The sequence below is a fragment of the Bos mutus genome, chromosome 12 (assembly GCF_027580195.1).
Source record: "Bos mutus isolate GX-2022 chromosome 12, NWIPB_WYAK_1.1, whole genome shotgun sequence".
In the NCBI taxonomy this organism is placed as follows: Eukaryota; Metazoa; Chordata; class Mammalia; order Artiodactyla; family Bovidae; genus Bos; species Bos mutus.
In genome coordinates, this window is record NC_091628.1 from 15520698 (window position 1) to 15545484 (window position 24787).

A 24787-nucleotide genomic window follows, 5' to 3' on the forward strand; every position below is an offset into this window, starting at 1 on the left:
TAAACTTAGTACTTTTGTAATTTAAAAGTTTTTTAACTTTTTTTTTTTTGGACAGTGGGGGAAACCTCTAGAAGAGTGTATCATGTACATACTTAGTCTCTAAACACCAGAGTATGTTAATACAATTTTTAGACTCCCCCTGACATAATGATTTTCATATTATATGCAGTTTCATTGTATTATATGGTAGAGCGACCACTACATTTTCATTTAAGAGGTTTTGCTTCATCAATTATAATCTTGCAAATAGATTTCTAAAACACCCCACAATTCTCTGTGGAAACAGAAACTGACAAAACGTAAGCTGTTACCTTTCTCCACTGAATGTATGCGTGAGAATCCCAATGATTCTCGACCTAAAAGTAGTCTCATCTGACAGTTAATGCCAGGGTTATGAACAGCCAAGAACTGCTTCGTTTTGAATTGCGTGACTACTTTACCTCTTTTTTGGTGCAGGGGAGAGAGGGCTGTGTGACACGCAGGATCTTAGTTCCCGGACCAGGGATCAGACCCGTGCCACCTGCAATGGAAGTGTGGCATCCTAACCACTGGGCCACCAGGGAATTCCTGCATCATTATTTAAATACTTATTTGATTTTTTATTTATATGGCTGCACCGGGCCTTAGTTATGGCATGGAAGATCTTTAGTAGCAGCATGAATGCATGCTTAATCGCTAAGTCTGTCCGACTCTTTGCGACTCTGTGGACCGTAACCCACCAGGCTCCTCTGTCCAAGGGATTCTCCAGACAAGAATACTGGAGTGGGTTGCTGTGCTCTCCTGCAGAGGATCTTCCCAACCCAGGCATCAATGCCATCTCTTGCGTCTCCTGCACTGTCAGAGGGGTTCTTTACCATGAGTGCCACCTGTCTTAACTGTGGCATGTGGAATCTAGTTCCCTGACCAAGGATGGAATCTGGCCCCCAGCATTGGGAGTGTGGGATCTCAGCCACTGGACGACCAGGGAAGTCCCCCTGCATCACTATTTTAATTTGCTCTACTACTTGGTGCTGTTTTACCACAATAATTTGCAGAGTGTTTTCGTGCCTGTGTGCTCAGTCATGTCCAACTCTGCGACCCCATGGACTGTAGCCCACCAGTCTCCTCTGTCCATGGAATTTTCCAGGCATGAATACTGGAGTGGCTTGCCATTTCCTACTCCAAATTTGCAGAGTAGATCATACCAAAAATACTTGCCATGTTAAATGGAAGCAACCTGCGGAGGTTTGTTCATCACTTCTGGGACCTTTATGTGATAAACATTATCTTAAGGTCGCCAAGGAGTCTGAGAATTGGGGTAAGAGCGTTGTGTGTGCTATTTCTTACTGAGCTCTTTATTTACCCAGTTTCTCTTATGACACAGATTTGTTAGTGTTCAGTTCAATTGCTGTAAAATATGCATTTAAAAACTTGCCATTTTAATCATTTTTGAGTGTATAGTTCTGTGGCATTAAGTGCACCATCATCCATCCCCATAACTGTCCCATCTGAACTCTGTACCCACTAAATAAGTCCACATTTTCTCCCTTCCTCCCAAACCTGGGAACCCCTGTTCTATTTTCAGTCTCTAGGAGGTCTTCCATGTTTTTCAATTTTTCCTCCTTTTAAAGGCTGAGCAATAGTTTTGTTATGCACATATGCCATGGTTTGCTTATTCATTCATCCATCAATGAGCACTTGGGCTGTTTGCATGTTTGAGCTATTATAAATCATACTGCTATAAATATGAATGTAGTAATGTCTCTCTGAGACTCTGCTTTCAGTCCTTTTGATTATATACCCAGAAGTGGAATTGCTGGATCATATGGTAATTGTATTTTTAATTTTTTTAAGAACTCCATACTGTTTGCTACAAGGGCTGTACTATTTGACATTCTGACCAACAGTGCCAAAGGGTTCCACTTGATCCACATCCTTGCTAACACTTCTTGTTTTCTTTTCTTTTTTTTTAATGGTAACTATCCTAACAGATGTGAGGTGTTATCTCATTGTAGTTTTGATTTGCATTTCCCTAATAATTAGTGGCGGAGAAGGCAATGGCACCCCACTCCAGTACTCTTGCCTGGAAAATTCCATGGATGGAGGAACCTGCCAGTCCATGGGATCACTGAAAGTTGGACACGACTGAGTGACTTCACTTTCACTTTTCACTTTCACTTTCATGCATTGGAGAAGGAAATGGCAACCCACTCCAGTGTTCTTGCCTGGAGAATCCCAGGGACGGGGAAGCCTGGTGGGCTGCCGCCTATGGGGTCGCACAGAGTCGGACACGACTAAAGCGACTTAGCAACAGCAATAATTAGTGGTGTTGAGTATCTTTTTTTTGCTGTTCTTGTTGTCCATTTGTATATCTTTGGAGAAATGTCTATTCAAGTTCTTTACTTGTGTTTGAATTGGGTTGTTCGGTCTTTTTGTTGAGTTTTGGCAGTTCTCTATATGATTCTAGATATTAATCCCTTACGAGATATATGATATGCAAATCTTTTCTCCCATTCTGTGGGTTGCCTTTTTACTCTTTGATAGTGCCTTTTGCTAAACATTATAAAACTTAATGAAGTCCAGCTTGCTTCTAAGGGCTTTATTGCTTTATGGTCTTACATGTAGGTCCTTGGTCTATTTGGAGATAATTTTTGTGTATGGTGTTAGATAAGGGTCCAACCTCCTTTCTGTGTGTGTGGATACTCAGTTTCCCCATTACCATTGAAAAGACTGTCCTTTCTCCATTGAATAGTTTTGTCAAAAATCATTTCAATATATATGTGAGGATATATTTCTGTATCTTCATGGGTCTATCTATGCCAGTTCCACAGTTTTGATTACTGTGGGTTTGTATTCAGATTTGAAATCAGGAAATGTGAATCCTGCAGTTTTATTGTTCTTTTTCGAGATTGTTTTGGCTTATTTGGGTTCTTTGAGGCTCCATATGAATTTTAGGATGGGTTTTTCTGTTTTGCAAAAACCATCATTGGGATTTTGATAAGATTGCATTGAACCTGTAGATTTATTTGGGTAGTATTGATATTTTAATAATATTAAGACTTAAAAGCCATGAACATGGGATGTATTTCCATTTATTTGTGCTTTACTTTCATTTGTCTCTAAGTATTTCTCATTTCCCTTGTGACTTCTTTACTGATACCTTGTTTGAGAGTGTGTTGTTTAATTTCCACAATTTTGTGAGTTTTTCAGTTTTCCTTTAGTTACAAATTTCTCACTTTATCTCATTGTGACCAGAGACCCTTCACAGAGACTCAAGCAAGAAGCAACCTGAAGTTCTTCTCTAAGAGTGATGAAAGAGGACTTCCTTGGTCCAGTGGTTAAGAATCTGCCTGCCAATGCAGGCGGCACGGGTTTGATCCCCGGTCAGGGAAGATTCCACGTGCCACGGGGCAACTGAGCCTGTGTGCCACAACTCCTGTGCCTGAGCTCTAGAGCCCGCAAGCTGCAGCTCCTGAAGCCCTTGTGCCGAGAGCCTGTGCTCTGCAACTAAAGAAGCCGTTGCAGTGAGAAACCTGCCTGCCGCAACTAAAGAAAGCCCAGCTGAAGCAAGAAAGACCCAGCATAGCCAAAAATAATAAATACTTTTTTAAAAAGAGCGATAGAAGAGACTGTGGAGTTTGAATCAGGCCTGGAAAGGGTCCAGCAATTTGGTTATGACTACAAATGGCTGAGTGCTCCTCCGTTCTCAACCAGGGAGGTCTTTTCCGCATCCTGGGTGAGATCCAGCCTACCTTGTACTTCCCCTTGTTAAAGGATGATTTTCAGGAAAATGTAAAAGCATGATTCGTACAAATATAAATTAATGAAACGAAAGGAGTGAAACAGGGAAGAAGTCTCAAAAAATGTCCAAGCAAATTAAAAATATAGCCAGATTTTTAGAAAACTACAATATTTTGGAAATCTTTATGACTGAAGAACATCATTGGACTTAAATAGGTAGGCAGTTTGCCTTTAAATCCTGATGTGACTTCTTTCCCCCAAGGTTCCTAATTAAAGAAAAAAAATTTTAGCTAGTTTAAAAAAATTAATTCAATGAGAGGGAATTTGTTCAATACTGAGAGTTTGAAGCCTATACTTGTATTGATTCATTTTTAAAGAGCAATAAAGTTTGTGTAAGATAAAAAATAGACAATTCTTTGAAGAGAGCAATAGTAAACTGTAAAATAGATCTTAAGAAATTTCTCTGTATACAGCTTGAGACAAGGAGATGGGAAATATGAAAGGTTAAGAAGATTGGGGGATAGAATAAAAAGGTTGTATTTGGACAAGTTCCCATCAAGAAGCAGACTTTATGTAAAGACTTGAATGAAGTTAAAGAGACTGACCATGGTTGTTAGAAAACCTGGATATGAGCAGTGGTGGGAAATCTTGAAGAAGCAAGGCTGGGAAATCAAGTTATTTTTTAGCACCATAATATAATAATGCTTTTTATTCCATTTCTTTAAATTTTATTGCTAGTAAACATGCAGTTCATAGCTTTTTGAGGTCGAAATCTTGGCAAGTAGTTATGTCTTTATTCAAAATATGCCTTGATTCTAAATTGGAAGCTGGGGGACCGTATGTCTGATCTAAGAAAGCAATTCTGTTGTGAAATAAAGCCTAACTTACTATTTAAGTAAATTGTCCAGATTTAAAGTGATTTATACAGATCACTGATGTGTGAATAAGAAACTGATACAGTGAGTAAGCAAAGAAATAATTTGAAAAGGCAAACAGATCTTCAAATACTTGTTGAAGCTATAAAAACCAACACTAAGAGAAGTGATTCTCATAATAAATTAAGGATCGTGTAGGAAGAAATTCAACAGTTTCAAATTACCATGCTCTGAAAAATGCAAGAGGCAATTGCAGACAGGCGGGTGCCATAAGAATATTTTCTTTCAAATGATCTCATCTTGTTACTTCATTGTAAGCCATGGAGTGAACGCATAAATCTGAGAAGCCTGATGTTTAATCCATGCTCCTCACCGATGCTCTGATTTAATGTTTTGGCACTTAAAGCTCACCTACTGGGTAAAGTAAGGAGCAGGTGAGAGGAGCTTGATGCTACAGCATCAGCTGTTTTTGCAATGTTACATTATTGGCTGGGATCTTTGGCAGTGGTCAGATTTTAGTCACCGAGTGGGGCTGACCGAGGCGAGACCTTGAGGTAGATCAGAAGGAGGATTTGGGATCTGTATCTCCCATCTCCTCCGCGTTCTCCTCCCATCCTTGATCTGGAACACCCGTGACTCTTGTCCCATGGACAGTTTTCCATTTCCGGGGGCCTATTCTAAGACATTAACGGATGAAAAGTCTTAAGAAGCAAAGATGCAGCTTTAGAATGTTTAGTTACAGACATTTATAGTACGTAATAGGGACATTCACCATTATCTGTGCCTTTAGAGCAGCAGGATATAATGTGTGGCATTTTTTTTTTCTTCTTTTTTTTGCTACGATGCCTGGCAAGCAGGATTTTAGTTGTGTGATCAGGGATCAAACCCATGCCCCCTGCTATGAAAGTTGGAGTCTAAGACACTGGACCATCAGGGAAGTTGCTTTGTGGTGTTTCTTGAACCAAAGCCTTTGATCAGTGTTTTTAATGTGTTTTCATTTCATATACATATATGTATACTTTTTTTTATGAATCAAGAGCATGATTGTTTTAGGATTGCCACATGATTTCAGCTTCTACCCCACCTCCCTTGCTATTTTAATTAAGCTATAGAAGAACAGGGATTGATTTATATGCAAATGGTATGTACAAGCTAGATTTAGAAAAGGCAGAGGAACCAGAGTGAATTGCTAACGTCCGTTGGATCATAGAAAAAGCTAGAGAATTCCAGAAAAACATCTGCTTCATTGACTATGCTAAAGCCTTTGGCTGTGTGGATCACAACAAACTGGAAAATTCTTAAAGAGATGGGAATACCGGACCACCTTACCTGCCTCCTGAGAAATCTGTATTTCTCAGGAGGTCAAGAAGCAACAGAACCGAACATGGAACAACAGGCTGGTTCCAAATTGGGAAAGGAGTACATTAAGGCTGTATATTGTCACTCTGTTTATTTAACTTATGTGCAGAGTACATCATGCGAAATGGCGGACTGGATGAACCACAAGCCAGAGGCTTATGAAACAAACCCTCCAAAGAGACCCCAGGCCGGGATGCTGATGCTCTCCAGTGGCCACCTGGGATCCAGCTTCTGTGGCAAGGACGGGAGTATCCCCAGGCAGCCTGGTACAGATACGTGGGGTCCTAGTCGCTATTCTGGCCAGAAAGGAGTGGGCCCTGCATGGCTGTCTCGGTGTTAGGGCGAGCCGGCCACTGGCACTGGAGCCCCCCTGCACCCGCCCACCTGCTGCGGCCACCCGGAGGCGCACGTGCAGACTTGGAGGAGGGGAAGGAAGGGAAGCCAGACCACAGAAACCACGGGCACCCCTGGCTGGCCCTGAAGGCTCACCCACAGTTGTTCTTTAGCAAGCTCACAACCCAGTAAGGAAGTTGGGGCTGGGAGAGGTGAAGCAAAAGTGGCAAAAATTTTTTTCTCCTCCTCCTGTTTCAAGTTTACAGTTCAATTCAACAAAATGCCAGTCACATTTGATAAAAATCTGCAGATGAAAAATTTAAAATGCAGGATCTAGGTTATTTCAGGTGGATATCTGCCTGTTATGCCATGACATAATCATGAAGGTTATTTAATTTGAAAAAGAAGAGATGTGTTTTTGCTTTTTGATTGTTTTGTTTTTAATCATCAAAAACAAACAAAACATCCCTCATTTACCAACCAGGCTGTTTATTTTAAAACAGAAGGCTGGAGAGCATATTTCCACCCAGGAGAGTCCTCCAAAGGTGACCAGTACCCCCTCTCCCCACATCCAGCCGAGAGAAGAAGGAAGGGATCTACTTTGGAGGTGGGGACAACCACTTTAGACCTGTGTCAGGGTTCGGTTATTTTAGATTTACTGCTAGGACATATTTACATGTTTTACACCATAACCTACTGGTCCCTGGCAGGGAGTCACAAGCTGAATGAGCAACACGTGGGGAATTAATACCAGCAGAGGCCAGTGGAGGTGGCTTCCAATTCTTGGTCAATCCCCTGAGGTCCAAGTCCTTCGAGCTTTCCTTTCTTTCCTCTACAGTTGGCCCAGCTGTTGCTCAATTTCCAGGCTGCTGTGGTGTTTATGCTCAGAGAAGGCAATGGCAACCCACTCCAGTGTTCTTGCCTGGAGAATCCCAGGGACAGGGGAGCCTGGTGGGCTGTTGTCTATGGGGTCGCACAGAGTCTGACATGACTGAAGCGACTTAACAGCAATAGCAGTGGTGTTTATGCTCACGTTCTTAATTTCAGAAAACAGTCACAAATCCCTTTCAGGAAACTTCCTTTCCTCTACCCTTTTCTGAAAGACTCCTCAAACCATTGCCTTATATATTTTGGCCACACTGTGCCATGTAGGAACCCCAAGGACTGAACTCGTGACCCCTGCAGTGGAAGCGTGGAGTCTTAGCCAGTGAACATCAGGGAATTCCCTGCAATATATATATCCCACAACCTAACTCGTCTCTGCTTCTTTATGGCAGGTCCCCAAATAGTTGCACATGTGTGTAGAACTTTATGGGTTCTCAATGGAACACTAATTAGGGACTTCTCTGGTGGTCCAGTGATTAGGACTCCACAATCCTTGGTCAGGGAAGTAAGATCCTGCAGCACAACCAAAGCAAAAAACAAAAAACGCTGCCCATTCTTAACTACTCCCGTTAAGAAGGGGGTCAGACCCTCCCCTTGAATCTGGCCTGACTAAAGTGACTCACTTGGCAGAGTGCAGCAGAAATGACCTTCTGTGACTTCTGATGCAAGGTCAGAAGAAGCTGGAACAATCTCTTCAAGCCTTGAGTCACATCCAAATACTCTGAGGTCTTCACATATGAGTGGCCTAATGGAGAGACCCTGTGGCTCCGGACATGGTGAACAGAAAGGAGTCTTTTCTGATATGCCCTCTAGAAATTCCTGACCTGCAAGATTATGAAAGATAATGAAGCAGTGGTTCATGTGGGGCATGATTTTGGGGTTTGTTAGGTAGCAATAGATAATAGGAACTAAACCATTCCCTCTGTTGAAAAATATTTAAGCTGTGTCCGTTTTTTTCCCACAAAATTATCCTATGTATGTACTTTTTTGTGTTTAATATGTAAAAATTTCTCAGGATAGATTCTCTTATAAAATTGCTGGATCAAAGGGCTGTCTTCTCTTTCCATTTCTCTGGCCTGTGCTTTGTTAGGTGTTGGCAAGTTTCCCTCTAGAAAAGAGTGTATAAAAGTGGCCTTTTCCTTCAACTTCCCAAATATCTTTGAGGTCTCACCTCATCATCTTGTGTTTCATTTATTTACATTTAAATGGGAGAAAAACCTGCCTTACTTACAGGGTTTCGATCAAGAGGTCAAAAGGGAAATTTGAATAACTTTATAAATGAAAATGTCATCTATGACGGTATGGGACCTTGGTCACTTGGGGATGAGACTCCTGTGATCTCATCTTTGTCATTTTCCCAAGATCAGTTCAGTTCAGTCATTCAGTCATGTCTGACTCTTTGAGACCCCATGGACTGCAGCATGCCAGGCTTCCCTCTCCATCACCAACTCCTGGAACTTGCTCAAACTCACGTCCATTGAGTCAGTTTCCCATCCAACCATCTCATCCTCTGTTGTCTCCTTCTCTTCCTGCCTTAAATCTTTCTCAGCATCAGGATCTTTTCTAATGAGCCAGTTCTTTGCATCAGGTGGCCAAAGCATTGGAGCTTCAGCTTCAGCATCGGTCCTTCCAGTGAATATTCAGGACTGATTTCCTTTAGGATGGACTGGTTGGATCTCCTTGCAGTCCAAGGGACTCTCAAGAGTCTTTTCCGACACCAAGGTAGCCTTTGCAGCCCTGTCTTCTCATTTCTCTTTTTCATGCACACACATTGTGTGAATATATAGTGTGTGCATCTGTGTGTGCTCAGTTGCATCTGACTCTTTACAACCCCATGGACTGTAGCCCGCCAGGGTCCTCTGTCAATGAGATTTCCCAGGCAAGAATACTAGAGGCTGCCATTTCCTTCTCCACGTGAATACATATGTGTGCGTTATACATACATGCATATATACACATATATGGGATATGAATGTTTATCAATTTGAGTGATTTTATGGAAACACTTACAATACTTGAATCAAATAAATATATTGTTAAAAATTACAGTAGAGAGAGTTCCCTGGTGGTCTAGTGGCTAGGATTTGGAGCTTTCACCATTGTGACTTGGGTTCAGTCCCTGGTTGGGCAACTGTGATCCTGCAAGCTGTGAGGTGAGGGGCACCACCCCCAAAAAAAAATTACGGTAGCAAAGCTTGTCATGGCATCTAGTGCATCTGGGAATAGGCTAATCAGCAGTTGGAAATAGGAAGAAATTTGACTTGTGATATAGAGTATAAAAGTGGATCCATTATAGGAAATTTGTACTTTTTCTGGAGGTGGGGGGGCCACTAGATAGTATTTGCTCATACAGAAAAGAACACTACAGTATGAAGCAGAATTCAGCATATTATATTCCACACTCTCCACTGAATTTTGAGCAACTAGTGCATTGTTCCGGAGAAGGCAATGGCACCGCACTCTAGTACTCTTGCCTGGAAAATCCCATGGACGCAGGAGCCTGGTAGGCTGCAGTCCACACGGTCGCAAAGAGTTGGACATGACTGAGCGACTTCCCTTTCACTTTTCACTTTCATGCATTGGAGAAGGAAATGGCAACCCACTCCAGTATTCTTGCCTGGAGAATCCCAGGGACGGGGGAGCCTGGTGGACTGCCATCTATGGGCTCGCACAGAGTTGGACATGACTGAAGCGACTTGGCGGCAGCAGCAGCATGATTATGGGGCTTCCCTGGTGGCTCAGCGGTAAAGAATCTACCTGCAGGGGGCTCGGGTTTGATCCTTGGGTTGGGAACGTCCCTTGGAGAAGGAAATTGCAACCCACTCCGGTATTCTTGCCTGGAGAATCCCATGGACAGAGGAGCCTGGTGGGCTACAGTCCACTGGGTCGCAGAGTCGGTCACAACTTAGTGACTAAACAACAACCACAATAACAAAGCATGATTATGGGTTTAGGAAAATCTGCAATATAAACACATTTGTGAGAGAAGATGCCTCTGAAGGAGGATTTGGCCTCTGAAGGATAATACTTGGTGAAGAATTATCATCGCAAAGCTCAATAGGATAAACTTCATTTCTGATATTTTTGTAATCAGCCAGGCCTGAAAAGGAGGAAGTGTGTTTTAGGTATACTAATTAAACAAACAAAAAACCCCTTAACTTAGATGTAAAACTCACTGGAAAAAAAAAAGGAAAAGAAAGTAATTATTAATAATTCTAACCATCTGTGAATATTTGGGGAGTGTTTCCTTTGGTCAACAGTATGATACACTATTTCATTCTCAGTTTTATCATTTCTCCAAAGAGATACACATTTGTTACAGCACAAGAATTTTAACTCTTTAAAATATTTATATATTTATTTGGCTGCAGTGGGTTTTAGCTGTGGCATGTAGGATGTGCTAAGTGTGGAATCTTAACTGCTAGACCACCAGGCAAGTTTTAACTCTTGACGATGATATAATTTTCAATTCAGTTCAGTCGCTCAGTCATGTCCGACTCTTTATGACCCCATGAACCGCAGCACGCCAGGCCTCCCTGTTCACCACCAACTCCCGGAGTCCACCCAAACCCATGTCCATTGTGTCGGTGATGCCATTTTAGACTTTAGAAAACTGCAAAAGTGCTACAGAGTTCAGATGTGCCCTTCATCCAGCTTCACCTTGTGTTACCATCTTACATAACCACATTATGTATAACAATCAAAGCTGGGAAATTACTTTGGTACACTACTGTTATCTAAACCATAGGGCTTATTTTTTTCTATAGTTTTCCCCTTTTGTCCCAAGATCCAATACAGGCTCCCACATTGCATCTACTTGTCAAGTCTCTCTCGTCCCCTAAATGTAACAATTCGTCAGTCTTCCTTCTCATTTATGACTTCGACTTTTTTTTGTTGTGTTTTGATTTTGACACTTTTGAAGACTACTGATGAGCAGTTTTGTAGGATGTCTGTCAATTTGAGTTTGTTTGATGTTTTCTCATAATGAGAATGTGGTTTTGCATTTCTGGCAAGAATATCACAAAAGTGATACTATGTCCTTCTTCATCTATCACATTAGGAGTTTCATGGTGATGACGTTGACCTTGATCACTTGGTTAAGGGGCTGTCTTCCAGGTTTCTCCACTGTAGTTTTTACAGCCAGCCTCACCTTCCCCCATGAATAAATATCTTTGAGAGATCCTTTGATACTATGCAAATTTCTATATCTCCTCAAACTTTGACCCACTAATTTTAGCATCCTTAGATTTTTCCCTGCTTTTTAATTATTGCTGTGATATCCTTAATGATTTTTCCCCTCCATCTTTCTATGTTTATTGGTTGAAATTCTTTAGTAAAGTGGAGTCTCTCCCCTATTTATTTATATCAGTGTGAACTCATAGGTATTTATTTTATTCTATAGGTTACAGTCAAATACTATCATTTATTTTGTTGCTGAAAATAAATGGCAGAACAGCTTTCCAATTATACATCTGTGTCGTGAATTATTGATCCAGTTCTTCAATGCTGGACATTTGAGTGGTTATTTGATACTATTTATGATGTCTGATATGCAGATGACACCACCCTTATGGCAGAAAGTGAAGAGGAACTAAAAAGCCTCTTGGTGAGTTAAAAGAGGAGAGTGAAAAAGTTGGCTGAAAGCTCAACATTCAGAAAACGAAGATCATGGCATCTGGTCCCATCACTTCATGGGAAATAGATGGAGAAACAGTGGAAACAGTGTCAGACTTTATTTTTTGGGCTCCAAAATCACAGCAGATGGTGACTGCAGCCATGAAATTAAAAGACGCTTACTCCTTGGAAGGAAAGTTATGACCAACCTAGACAGCATATTCAAAAGCAGAGACGTTACTTTGCCAACAAAGGTCCATAGTCAAGGCTATTGTTTTTCCTGTGGTCATGTATGGATGTGAGAGTTGGACTGTGAAGAAGGCTGAGCGCCAAAGAATGGATGCTTTTGAACTGTGGTGTTGGAGAAGACTCTTGAGAGTCCCTTGGACTGCAAGGAGATCAGCCCTGGGATTTCTTTGGAAGGAATGATGCTAAAGCTGAAACTCCAGTACTTTGGCCACCTCATGAGAAGAGCTGACTCATTGGCAAAGACTCTGATGCTGGGAGGGATTGGGGGCAGGAGGAGAAGGGGACGACAGAGGATGAGATGGCTGGATATCATCACGGACTCGATGGACTTGAGTTTGAGTGAACTCCGGGAGTTGGTGTTGGACAGGGAGGCCTGGTGTGCTGCGATTCATGGGGTCGCAAAGAGTTGGACACGACTGAGCGACTGAACTGAACTGAACTGAACTGAATGATGTCTGATCGGAGAAGGCAATGGCAACCCACTCCAGTACTCTCGCCCGGAAAATCCCATGGACGGAGGAGCCTGGTAGGCTGCAGTCCATGTGGACACTAAGAGTCGCATATGACTGAGCAACTTCACTTTCACGCATTGGAGAAGGAAATGGCAACCCACTCCAGTATTCTTGGCCTGGAGAATCCCAGGAGCCTGAGAGGCTGCCGTCTATGGGGTCACACAGAGTCAGACACGACTGAAGCGACTTAGCAGCAGCAGTAGCAGCATAATGTCTGATTTTGGAGGAGGACCCGGCAACCCACTCCAGTATTCTTGCCTGAAGAATCCCCATGGACAGAGGAACCTGGCAGGCTACAGTCCATGGAGTTGCAAAGAGTCGGACACGACTGAAGCGACTTAGCGTGCATGATGTCTGATATACCTAAGCCTTTGAGTTTTTATGTTTCATAAATTAGGTTTCTAACAGCGGAATTTTGAATGTTGGAAAAGTTGTGGTAACTCAACACGCCAACACGGAAATCATAATCCACAGTTTAAGGTGCTGTGAGCTGAGAGAGGTAGCAGATCCTGGAGCTCAGTAAGGCCCCTGCCGGCAGGGTCACGGAACACAGTTGTCAATAACGACACGTAACAATAAAGTTATTGATGTTGAGATAGGGACTTCCTGTAGGGGCAAGTCTATTTCCGTTAGGGCCTAGAGCCTTCGTCCTGTCGGTTTACATCCCAACCGGAAATACTGGTACCCCGTCGAAAGCCACGTCGGTCCTGGACTCAGTCCCGCCCACGCAGGGGAAGGAATCGCTTCCGGAGTCAGGGTGGTCTGGCTCGCCCCGCCCCGCCGCCGGTGCCGCGCTGGAAGCCTCAGCGCTCCCGGAAGTGGCCCGGGCCTCTCTGTGTCTCTCTCGGGGTCCCCACCTCCCCGCTGCTGCTGAGGGCCACTGGGGAGGCGGCAATGGCGGAGGCGGCTCTGCTGCTGTCTCTGCCAGAGGCAGCGGCGGAGCGGGACGCTCGGGAGAAGCTGGCTCTGTGGGATGGGAGAGCGGACACGACGGCGCCGCTGACCGACCGGCAGACGGACTCGGTGCTGGCGCTGAAGGCGGCTGCCGAGGCCCTGCCCGTGCCGGCCGAGGTGAGGCGACGGCGGGAGCCGGGCTGGGTCAGCTCCGTGGGCGCGTCCGCCGACGCCCGCCCTGCAGACCCCCGTCCGGGGTCTCTGCCCTCCTTCCCGGGCGCGGGGACGGCTCCAGTGGGCGAGGCCGCTCCCCTTCCAGGGCTGTCAGGCCTCTCGCTGCCCGAGACCGCCGGCGCTGCCCCGCGGCGCGGGCCGGTTGGCCGGGAGCTTTGCCCCGGGTGTCCCTGGGGTCACCGAGCCCGAGTCCTGCCGCCCATCCTCTCCCGGAAGGAGAGCGCGGCGAACCCGAAGTGCTTCGCTTTCAGGACAGCCTCCTGTTGGTGTTTGTTTGCCACCTTAATGAATAACCCGGCTTCCTTTTCCCTAGGGGCACCTGGGGAAGACCAGAGTTAGTCCGGGGTGACAGTTTTCATTCATCGCATGTTGATCTGTTGAGCTCTCGAATCAAGTGCAGGTCGTGTTTATATTTGACTTACAGCAGAGCAATAAAAATGTTTTTCTTTGGAAGCTAGGTCAGTACATTATTAGATAATGCTGGTTTTCGGTTTTAGTGTCCACGTTTCTAACTACCAGTTTGGGGTGCTATGCATTTTACTTTCTGTGTGATTCAGTTCAATTAATTATAATAACAAGAAGTACCTTTCATGAGTTGTCAGACGTTTGACAAACTTTTTCTGGCTTTGGGGTCCAGGTTCAGAAGGTCATTTTATTTGCACCCATAGTTACTTTTGATGTTGGAAGCCTTGTTTTCACACGTTGGTGTCCAAAGGCAGGTGGAGTTTAGCGATTTAAGCTTTTAGAGGGTAAGAACTTTGGTTTGAAAATTCTCACTTAAACTGTCTCATGCTTTGCAGTAAAATACAGGTGTTCTTTCTTGGGTTTTTCTGTCCACCTGTATAAGTCTGTGCTGAAAGTGGATTTGAAATAAATAAAGAAGCAGGTAGAAATTTGCTTTGGCGTTGCCATCAAAGCATATTATGCTCGGGGAATAGAAGTTTGCTCTGTAAATATTTCAGTCTGTTTATAATTGGATCTGGCCTGTTACCAAAGCAGTATGCTTGGACATCCCAGTACCTTTGGCAAACTGTGTTCCATAAGAAAAGTGACCCAACTTGTTTCTGTTGTCTTGGGTCACAAACTATTATTCCCATTAAGCATGAGGGAGAGGGGTTGGAGAGAAGTAAATGGAATCTCTTCATTTTCATCCTGTTATGTGATATTCTTGCAATATAATGCCTACTGTTAGTAGGCAGTCATTTAACATATATTATGTGCCTAACTGAGGGCCAGGAATTGAGGACTGAAAGATAAGAAAGACAAGATCCCTGCCTCATAGAGCTTACAGAATTATGGTGATTATGAATATGTGAAAAAAGAGCGAAGAAGGTAAGTTCAAGGGGTGGTCCAGGATATAGAGGAAATAAAACAGGATGGTATGACACCAAGGAAAGAGGTATGTATGCCCTTTCAGATAAGATGCCTTCCGTCTTATCTGAAACTAAGTAGAGAACTCATGTTGGAAAACAAGAAGCCAGCGTTGTAAAGACAAGAAAAGTAATCTAGCTAGAGGAAAAGGCAATGTAAAGTCCTGGGTAGGTAGAGTCTGACAAGATCAAAGGTTCAGTGAGGGTCTTCTGCTGTGTGCAGTCTCAGTGTTGGCTTCCTGTGAGAATCAGATACCACCCTGTCATTTACCCATCCTGAAACCTGTGAGGGGGATTTCTCATTGCTCGTCTGCTTTCAGCAGCCCTCTTTTCCCTTCATGTGTCGGACGGGAGACTTGGATGTGCATGTGTGTGCTCAGTCTCATCTGACTCTTGGGGACCCTGTGACTGTAGCCCGCCAGGCTCCTCTGTCCATGGGATTCTCCAGGCAAGAACACTGGAGTGGGCTGCCATCTCCTCCTCCAGGGGATCTTCCTGACCCAGGGATTGAACCAGGTATATTGTTTACCACTGAACCGCCAGGGACTACTGAAATTGAATTTGTTAACCCTATTGTCACTCTTTTAACATTGGCAGTGAGAAAGAATGCCTCAGTTTTTATTTTGTCCAACCAGGGTATCTGTAAAGGATTTTCTGTAGCATTTTCCAATTTTCAGAATATAAATTGTTTCCTGAACAGCAGGAACTGAGCAAGTTAGTTGACTAGTAAAAGACCAGCTGCTGCTGCTAAGTCGCTTCAGTCGTGTCCGACTCTTAGCGACCTCATGGACTATAGCCTACCAGGCTCCTCCATCCATAGGATTTTCCAGGCAAGAGTACTGGAGTGGGTTGCCATTGCCTTCTCCGAAGAGACCAGCTAACTTTCAATAAATATCATAAAGCTGTTAATAACTTTCTTTTCTATGAAAGTGAACTAGTCTTTTCTTGGAAAGGAGTTACACTTTTTAAGTTGGTGTTAAATAAGAAAATTTGTGGTAGAGTGTTAGGTAGACTGGTTTCTTGTAGCTAGAGCATATTTTTTAGTCATGAGAGCCTTTTTCTTTCTGCCGAGTTTAGTCATTCTGGATAAAATGCCGAGATGATTTACCCTATAAGTTACCTGTAATTGACTGTTAGAGGTGTTTTCCTAAAGGTTTTGTGACCTTAGATTGATACTTCTCTGAAACTGTTTTCTTCTTTATAAAATGGGGATGATATGTGCCTCTCAGGGTATGTGAGAATTAAATCATGTATGTGCATACAGCAAACTACCTGTCAGTATTGTATTATATATGTGCTTTTCTCCCCAAATGATTTGTACCTTAAAAGAACAGGCTAGGATCTTATGATCTTGAGCTGATGTAGGTGTCACTCAGACCAGAGGTTAGAAAAGAAGGAGTTAGGTGCCTTGAGGAAGGTTCTGAGTCTCCATCTGTACCTCTTCAATGATTTGCTCCAAGCAGAGTTGATAATGTCAGGTTTCATTTAGGGAATAAATTCATTACATTGATTACAAAAGTGATTTTCTCTAACCCAAAACTGTGCAAGAAAAGTTTGGAGAGAAAGGCATATTTGCTTATTTTTTCCTGGCCCCGCTCAGCTGGTCAGGCAAGGCTTGATAATTTGTAATTAGTATTTGATATGTCAGTGTCCCTGTTCACATATAGTAGCTCTCCTCCGGGCTCGTTCCTCTCTGGTGGTGGATGTCTTCTCCATCCGGACACTGGGACGGTGCACGTGGACCAGAGGTGTCCAGTCGTCTGCTCTCCAGGAGTGAAAGAGCAGCCAGAACAGGAGAGTGGGTGACGCCAGCACACCCTTCTTGATTTCCCCTTCTGTTCCAGGTGCTTTGAGGAGAGAAGACAGCTGGGCAGATGTACCTAACGAGGACATCTTTTGAGAACTTTTCTAAAAACACATTTGTTCATTGTTTCTTTGGCTGCACCAGGTCTTAGCTGTGGCACGTGGGATCTAACTCCTTGACCAGGGGTTGACCCCTGGTTCCCTCCTTGGGAGTCAGGAGTCTTAGCCAAGGGACCACCAGCGAAGTCCCTCATAACCTCTTGGAAAGCAACTTGTTTTGTGATTCTAAAAACTTCTTAGAAGTGGTTGCAATGCGGCTTCTAGCTTGTTTGGTTTGAGAGAAAATGGTTTTGTATTAGAACGAGGCAACAGGACAGGAAGCCGCCTTCTGCTTCTGATATTTAAAAGTTCTTGTGGTTGGAAAGTAGTCATTTGTGCATGAAGTGATCGAGTAGAATGCTCCTTCATGATTCGGATTATCTCATTTACTCACAACGTCCAGATTACAGATTATATTTGGAGTAACTGTGTAGGACCTTCTCAAGTAGATAGAGTTTTCAAATGATTTTATTTTCTAAAGTATATTAGAGGATGCATTCTTGTTCACAGTGGCAGCCAGAGCACACGTGTATGACGCCCCCGGGTCCTTTTGACACGACAGTGTTAGGGCGTGGCACACCCAGAAAAAGTGGTTTCAGTAAATCTGCATCTAAGACTTAATTACCTGACAATACAAATTGTGACAGTCTATAAAAGGGATGGTATATAGGTAACAGAATTTGAGAGTAAGTATAGAAGGAAATATTAAGGGTATTACGTTCACTTTACACCATGGGAGTCAGTAGATAAGACCTTAAATTGATGAATTCAAACACAGTTCTGTTAATCTGTGTTTTCGAGTTATGGAATAACCAACAAAAATACTGAAAACAGTGAACTTTTTAACTCTTCTGGTGATCTGGAATAAAAATATGAATAATTTTTATAAAAGAAAGTTGATACAAATTACAGATAATCTCTTTGGTTCCTTCTGCTTTTAAAAGTTCTCCATTTTACCCTCAAATTCCTTAGAAATATTTCTCAAATTATAAGCGTTATGTACCTCGGAGAAGAATTGAAAGGGCAGAGAAGGGAAGAGGGCAACTTGATTTTCAGGTAATCATTCTAAACTGCTGGACTTGTAAAATAATGCCCTTGTTATAATTTAATGAAAAGAGTTGTGAATTTGAAGTAAGAAAATAAATTCCATCTTTTTCTTACACTCTGTTGAAAATGCTGCATATCAAATGAAAAAGGCAAAGATGTATATATTATACTGCTATTTGGGTTTTAAAAAAAAGATAAAACTTTTTTTTAAAAAAAAGTAAAACTTTAAAAAAAAAAAAGGTTTTAAAACTTCCTTTGTATATGCATAAACTGTCTTAGGAAAGCTTCATGAGAAACTAGTTAACATTAGTAGCTCCTGGGGAGGGAACTGGGTGGCTGGGGAACAGGTCCATGGGAAGAAGATGTTTCCTATCATTTTGAATTTTGTGTTTTCTTAACGTCCCCCTCAACCCTCAGCTGTTGGTGTGCCTGGAGGTGCCCTTCTTTTTCTAGATTTTTAGCTGCTTGATGACACTGGGACCTCAGCTCTCTGGTGGAATATAGTTCGTAGATTGTGTTTTTCTTACTATAAGAGTGCAGCTGCACTCTGTCTAGTCTTTTTATTTCAGCCTAGCCTCCATGTGCTTTCTTGCTTTCTGCTTTTTTTTTTTTTTTCCAAATCTGTGCCTGATCCACATCTCCCTCCCTTTACCTTCTTGTGTGTGTGTTCGTTGCTCAGTCGTGTCTGACTCTTTGCAACCCCATGGACTATAGCCGCCAGGCTCCTCTGTCCATGGAATTCTCCAGGCAAGAATACTGGAGTGGATTGCCATTTCCTTCTCCAGGGGATCTTCCCAACCCAGGGATCAAACCCAGGTCTCCTGCATTGCAGGCAGACGCTTTACCAGTCTGAGCTTCTTAGATAACGTATAAACTGCTGAGAAAATTATGTGTTTGAATGTTGTCATGATCTGTTCATAAATAACTGATAAAGGTCATTTACAGACTATTCTGTTTCCAAGAAGCAGTTCAATTCTGATATATAAACGTACTTACTCCGTAAAGGGAACCCTTTTGCACTGTTGACGGGAATGCAAATTGGTGCAACCACTGTGGACGACAGTATGGGGGTTTCTTAAAAGACTAAAAATAGAACTACCATATGATCCAGCAATCCCACTCCTGGGTATACATCAGCAGAAAACTCTTAATTTGAAAAGATACATGCACTCCAGTATTCATAGCACCACTACTTAATAGCCAAGACACAGGAGCAACTTAAATGTCCATCAGCAGATGAATGAACTAAAGAGATGTGGCATATATACAATGGACTAGTATGTAGCCACAAAAAAGAATGAACTAATGCCATTTGCAGCGACATGGATGAACTAGAGATTATCATACTAAGTCAGGTGAGTCAGACAAAAACAGACGTGGCATGTGGAGTCTAAAAAATGATACCGATACTTACTTACAAAACAAACAAATTCACAAACGTAGAAAACAAACTGGTCACCAAAGGCAGAAGTGGGGGGATAACTAAGGAGTTTGGGATTAACAGGTGTTTACTAGTGTATATAAAATAGATGAACAACAAGGTTCTCTGTATAGCACAGAGAACTGTATTCAGTACCTTGTAATAGCCTGTAGCAGGAAAGAATCTGAAGAAAAATTTGTGTTTGTATATAGCTGAACCACTTTGCTGTACATCAGAAACTAACATAGCATTGTAAATCAACTGTACTTCAATACAAATTAATGTTTGTTTACTCTGTTTGTGCTCATCAGTAGCGGTGTTGATAATAATAATGTGATAATAGCAGCAGCTCCGATCGCTTCGTTCGCTGTCTGGCGGGCCTCGTGCCCCGTGCGTGGACTGCCGGCTCACACTCTGTGCAGCCACTCCAGGGAGGCAGCAGTTGTGGTGACTGGAGCGGCTGCACAGAGCGTGAACAGGCGCTCTTAGCTCCCTCTGTCCTCAGAACCGCTCATGGCAGCAGACAGCTGCTGGCCACACTTTAAACTCAAGGTAGAGTCTCACCAGATTCCAGAAACTTAGTTCTTAGTCCTTTTATATGCAGAGATTGTGTCGCCATTCAGCATGAGTTTATATGAACAGGTGATGCCCTTAATACATATTCACATACATCCAAGACCCTCCTGGCTTGTGGGGAGATTGAGGATCAGTCTCCTTCCTGAACTTTTTTTTTTTCTCTGTGCAGCTTCCCAGGGATCCAAGAAGTCTGCTTTCTCACACTTGTGTTTTCTTGTTTTTGCAGTGGTCCCATACAGATAATTTAATTTCTATATTGAATGAATGAAAAATGCTCAGTTGTGTCTGACTCTTGGCAAGGACTGTAGCCACCAGGAATTTGTCCATGGAATTTGCCAGGCAAGAATGCTGGAGTAGGTTGCCATTTCGTTCTCTAGGGGATCTTTCCGACCCAGGAATCGAATGTGTGTCTCCTACACCTCCTTCATTCAGTTCAGTTCAGTTTAGTTGCTCAGTCGTGTCCAACTCTTTGCAACCCCATGAACCGCAGCACACCAGGCGTCCCTGTCCATCACCAACTCCCAGAGTCCACCTAAACCCATGTCCATTGAGTCGGTGATGCCATCCAACCATCTCATCCTCTGTCATCCCATTCTGCTGCCCTCAGTCTTTCCCAGCATCAGGGTCTTTTCCAATGAGTCAGCTCTTCACATCAGGTGGCCAAAGTATTGGAGTTTCAGCTTCAGCATCAGTCCTTCCAATGAACACCCAGGACTGATCTCCTTTGGGATGGACTGGTTGGCTCTCCTTGCAGTCCAACAGACTCAAGAGTCTTCTCCAACACCACAGTTCAAAAGCATCAATTCTTCGGTGGTCAGCTTTCTTTATAGTCCAACTCTCACATCTGTACATGACCACTGAAAAAACCATAACCTTGACTAGACGGACCTTTGTTGGCAAAGTAATGTCTCTGCTTTTTAATATGCTGTCTAGGTTGGCCATAACTTTCCTTCCAAGGAGTAAGCGTCTTTAATTTCATGGCTATGGTCACCATCTGCAGTGATTTTGGAGTCCAGAAAAATAAAGTCTGACACTGTTTCCCCATCTATCTGCCATGAAGTGATGGGACTGAATGCCATGATCTTAGTTTTCTGAATGTTGAGCTTTAAGCCAACTTTTTCACTTTCCTCTGATTTTCATCAAGAGGCTCTTTAGTTCTTCTCTTTCTGCCATAAGGGTGGTGTCATCTGCATATCTGAGGTTATTGATAATTCTGGCAATCTTGATTCCAGCTTGTGCTTCCTCCAGCCGTGTTTCTCATGATGTACTCTGCATGTAAGTTAAATAAGCAGGGTGACAATATACAACCGTGACATACTCCTTTTCCTATTTGGAACCAGTCTGTTGTTCCATGTCCAGTTCTGCATTAGCAGGTGGATTTCTTGACCACTGTGCCACCTGGTGGTCTGTGGAAGTCCGTCATTAACTTAGAAATACTTAGATATTAAGTAACTTGCCCACTGTAACACATCTCATAAGTGAGCAGGAGCAGGGAATTCCCTGGTGGTCCAGTTATTAGGACTTTGTGCTTTCACAGCTGAGGATGTGTGTTCGATCCCTGGTGGGGGACCTAGGCTCCCAAAAGCTGCATGGCTGGAAAGATAGGGAGCAGGAGCAGGGTTCAAGGCAGGCTGTGCTATAAAGTGCTTTATTTACCATGGCTGAGAGGACAGCTCCACGTGAACCCGGGTACAAAATCCCTTACATTTAAAGGGTCGTATTTCTAAATTAATGATGGTGCATTTTGTATCTCCCTTATTTTATTTTAGCTTTGAAAAGAAAATACTGCCTTCAGATGAAATTTCTGTATCTAGAGAAATAGGAAGCAATTTCCTAAAACCTTGGATTAAGGTCTTTTATTGCTAGACTTCAGGTGTCATGCCCTAAGGGCTGAAAACTGGGCTTGAAAAGAAACAGTTGGGGCTTTTTTACCTTCCCCAGCAATCACACTCCGCCCTCTTCTCCCCCCGGCCCTTTTAGGTATAAAAACAGCCTGCCTGTGTGACTCTAAGTAAATGAACACCGGGACTATCTTTAGTAATGGAGAACTAGACAGTATTCTGGGTCTGATGGCATCAAAGTGAGGCGCTCAGGACTCTGATGGGACACTCTGAAATTCTTTCTCTTCAGTTGTAATTTCAGAATCGGTCAGCCGGAAGATGTGGGTGAAGCCTGTCAGCTGTGTGGAGGTAGTGGCAGGAGGTGCAGCTGTGGCCCTTGATTTCTGGGTGTGCTTTGTCTTCTGCTGGTTGGGTTAAGGAGGTTAGTCTTCCGTGCTGATGCCTGAGAGGGCCTGCTGCTTTCGTTAGCACACAGGCTTTGCCTTTGGTGCTAGTTCACCAGAGGCTCCAGTAGGAGAATGTGTGCAAATTAGTACAGATTCACCACCAGTTTTCAAAAGGTAAGCCTAAAACTTTACTAGTGGGATATTGGTATCCTGTTGACATTTTGAGACTAGCGTTTAATATGTGTGTGTGTGTGCTCAGTTGCTCAGTCGTGTCTGGCTCTTGGCGACCCCAAGGACTGTAGCCTGCCAGGGTCCTCTGTCCATGGAATTTTCCAGGCAAGAATTCTGGAGTGGGTTGCCATTTCTTCCTGCAGAGGATCTTCCCAACCCAGAGACTGAACACACATCTTTTGTGTTTCCTGTGTTGGGAGGCAGATTCTTTATGGCTGTGTCACCATAGAGAGAGCCTAACTATAAGTGTTAGTATTATATGGCACTTACTAACCTTAGATGATTTAATGGAAAACATTTCTTCTCTTTCAGACATACTGAGATGGACTACCAGTCTTGAGTTAAGTTCAGAGAATTTTCAATTTATTTGAATCTCTTTGTGGCTCTCTTTTTTCAAGCTCCCTATTGAAGATTTATGCAGTTTACCCTCCCAGTCACTGCCCATTGCACAGACTTCAGTGGTGCCCGAATCTACAGAAGACATTCTCTTAAAGGGATTCACGTCCTTAGAAATGGAAGAAGAAAGAATCGAAACTGCACAGCAGGTGAATGGCAGCTTTTTCTTCTAAGAATATTTAGTGTTTTAAAAGTTTCAAGAGAGGGCTAATAAAGGCCCTAATTAAAACTTTTGATCTTTTAAAATTGTAGTTAAAATCTTTCTAGAATTTTTGTGCGTGTGTGTGTGGGAGAAGGATGTATTATATACAGCAAGTAAGGAAAACACCAGGGATCTTTCCCAAAGCAGTATCTCTTTCTAGAACAGTGTTGATTTTGTGATTTTTGTGTTAGTGATGGCTATTTCTTAAGTGTCTTAAGTGAACCTGTTGCCCATTTGTATTTGCAGTACAGATAAAAATACGATATTCCAAGTTGATAGAGTTTTATTGTATTTATTAAGGTTTTGATATTTTATGCCTTTTTGACCTCCTCCCAGTGTGTGTCTGTATTAATGTGTGCCCTCCCACCCCAGCATGCATGTGTGCTCACATGGACATACACAGACCTGCCCCCACTTGTTGCTAGGTAATTTCTTTCTTAAAAACCTCAGTATTCTCTTTAGACGGAAGCTTATGGTTATTTTTCAGTAATTTAACATACGTAATCTGTTGTTTTTTTGCTTATTTTTACTTGTTCCCAACTATAAATTTAAATCAACTATAACTTCAGTTTAAAAAAAAAAACCAAAGCTGAGGCGGTTACCAGGTGAAACGTGGAGCGAACGTGCTGAGGTGCACACACACTTAGTCGGGAAAGGCAGTGCTGCAGAGTGGTGAAAAGCTCTTGAGTTGGGCCAACTTGGATCTGAAAGTCACCTCCATCTCTTATCATCAGGGTTCAGTGAACGAAAGCCAAGGTACTTGGCAAGTGTAATATCTTAGGAGAATAAAGCATACCTTTGACTTCAGATCCCACCTGAGAACTATAGAAGATCATCTTGCACCTTGTCTGTGAATTTATTTGGAGTATTTGAGAAAAAAATCTGGATTAAATTTGCACTTGCATATCTCTCTTTAAATTAAAAAAATCTAATATATTGAGTTATAATTTACATATAATGAAAATGTACTCATTTTAAGTATACAACTTGATGGTGGGCCTAGAATTCAAATCCAGGTTTAGTTGATGCAAAAGCTATGTTTTTAAACCACTGCTTTATATTATTTCTGAGCTTATATTCTCACAATTATTATTAGATAACAATATTAATATTTAACCAAAGCCTTATGTTACCTACTCATATTAGGCAAATTAGCAGGTAGGCAATAACCTCTTGGGAAGAAATATTTATTCCTGTTAACACATATTGTCTTGTTAATACTCTTTATTATTTGACTCTGAACGTGGCCAGTGTTTTTAAGATACTTTGTTTTCCCTAGCATATACACACTGACCATGCAATAAATTATCATCACCTGGCTTAAAACTTTTAATGTCTGAGCCTCAAACAATACGACTTAGTGTCTGCCCTTCTGACTTGCTGTTTAGCATGTAGCCACTCTTTAGTTTGTTGTAGTTTTATTGACAACGTAATACTCTATTTTTCCAGTTTTTCTCATGGTTTGCAAAGCTACAAACTCAGATGGATCAGGACGAAGGAACTAAATATAGGTATGTGGCTCTCATTTGTTGGCTATCCTGATTTTTAGATCATCTGAAGTGTTTCGTAATCTGTGTCTTTAGATAAAATTAAGGTACAAAGAAAACTTGAACCGTCACACGTTCTTTAAGGGTAAGTAGAGAAGATGTAAGTCATTACAACTGGTAGCGGGAGTTGCATGATTAAAAGAAAAGTCAGTTAGCAGGTTAGGAGGGAGACACTGATTTTTAGATAACTTGAA

General features: G+C 42.6%; 1 protein-coding gene across 1 annotated transcript in view; it reads left to right on the forward strand.

The window, feature by feature from the left end:
• The first annotated feature begins 13298 nt into the window (after positions 1 to 13298).
• COG3 (component of oligomeric golgi complex 3) overlaps positions 13299 to 24787 on the forward strand; it is a 61047-nt gene continuing 49558 nt past the window's right edge. Inside the window, exons 1-3 of the mRNA XM_070380275.1 lie at positions 13299 to 13618; positions 22847 to 22993; positions 24496 to 24557. Coding sequence (XP_070236376.1) covers positions 13442 to 13618; positions 22847 to 22993; positions 24496 to 24557 — 386 coding nt within the window. The 5' untranslated portion in view covers positions 13299 to 13441. The remainder of the gene's footprint in view (positions 13619 to 22846; positions 22994 to 24495; positions 24558 to 24787) is intronic.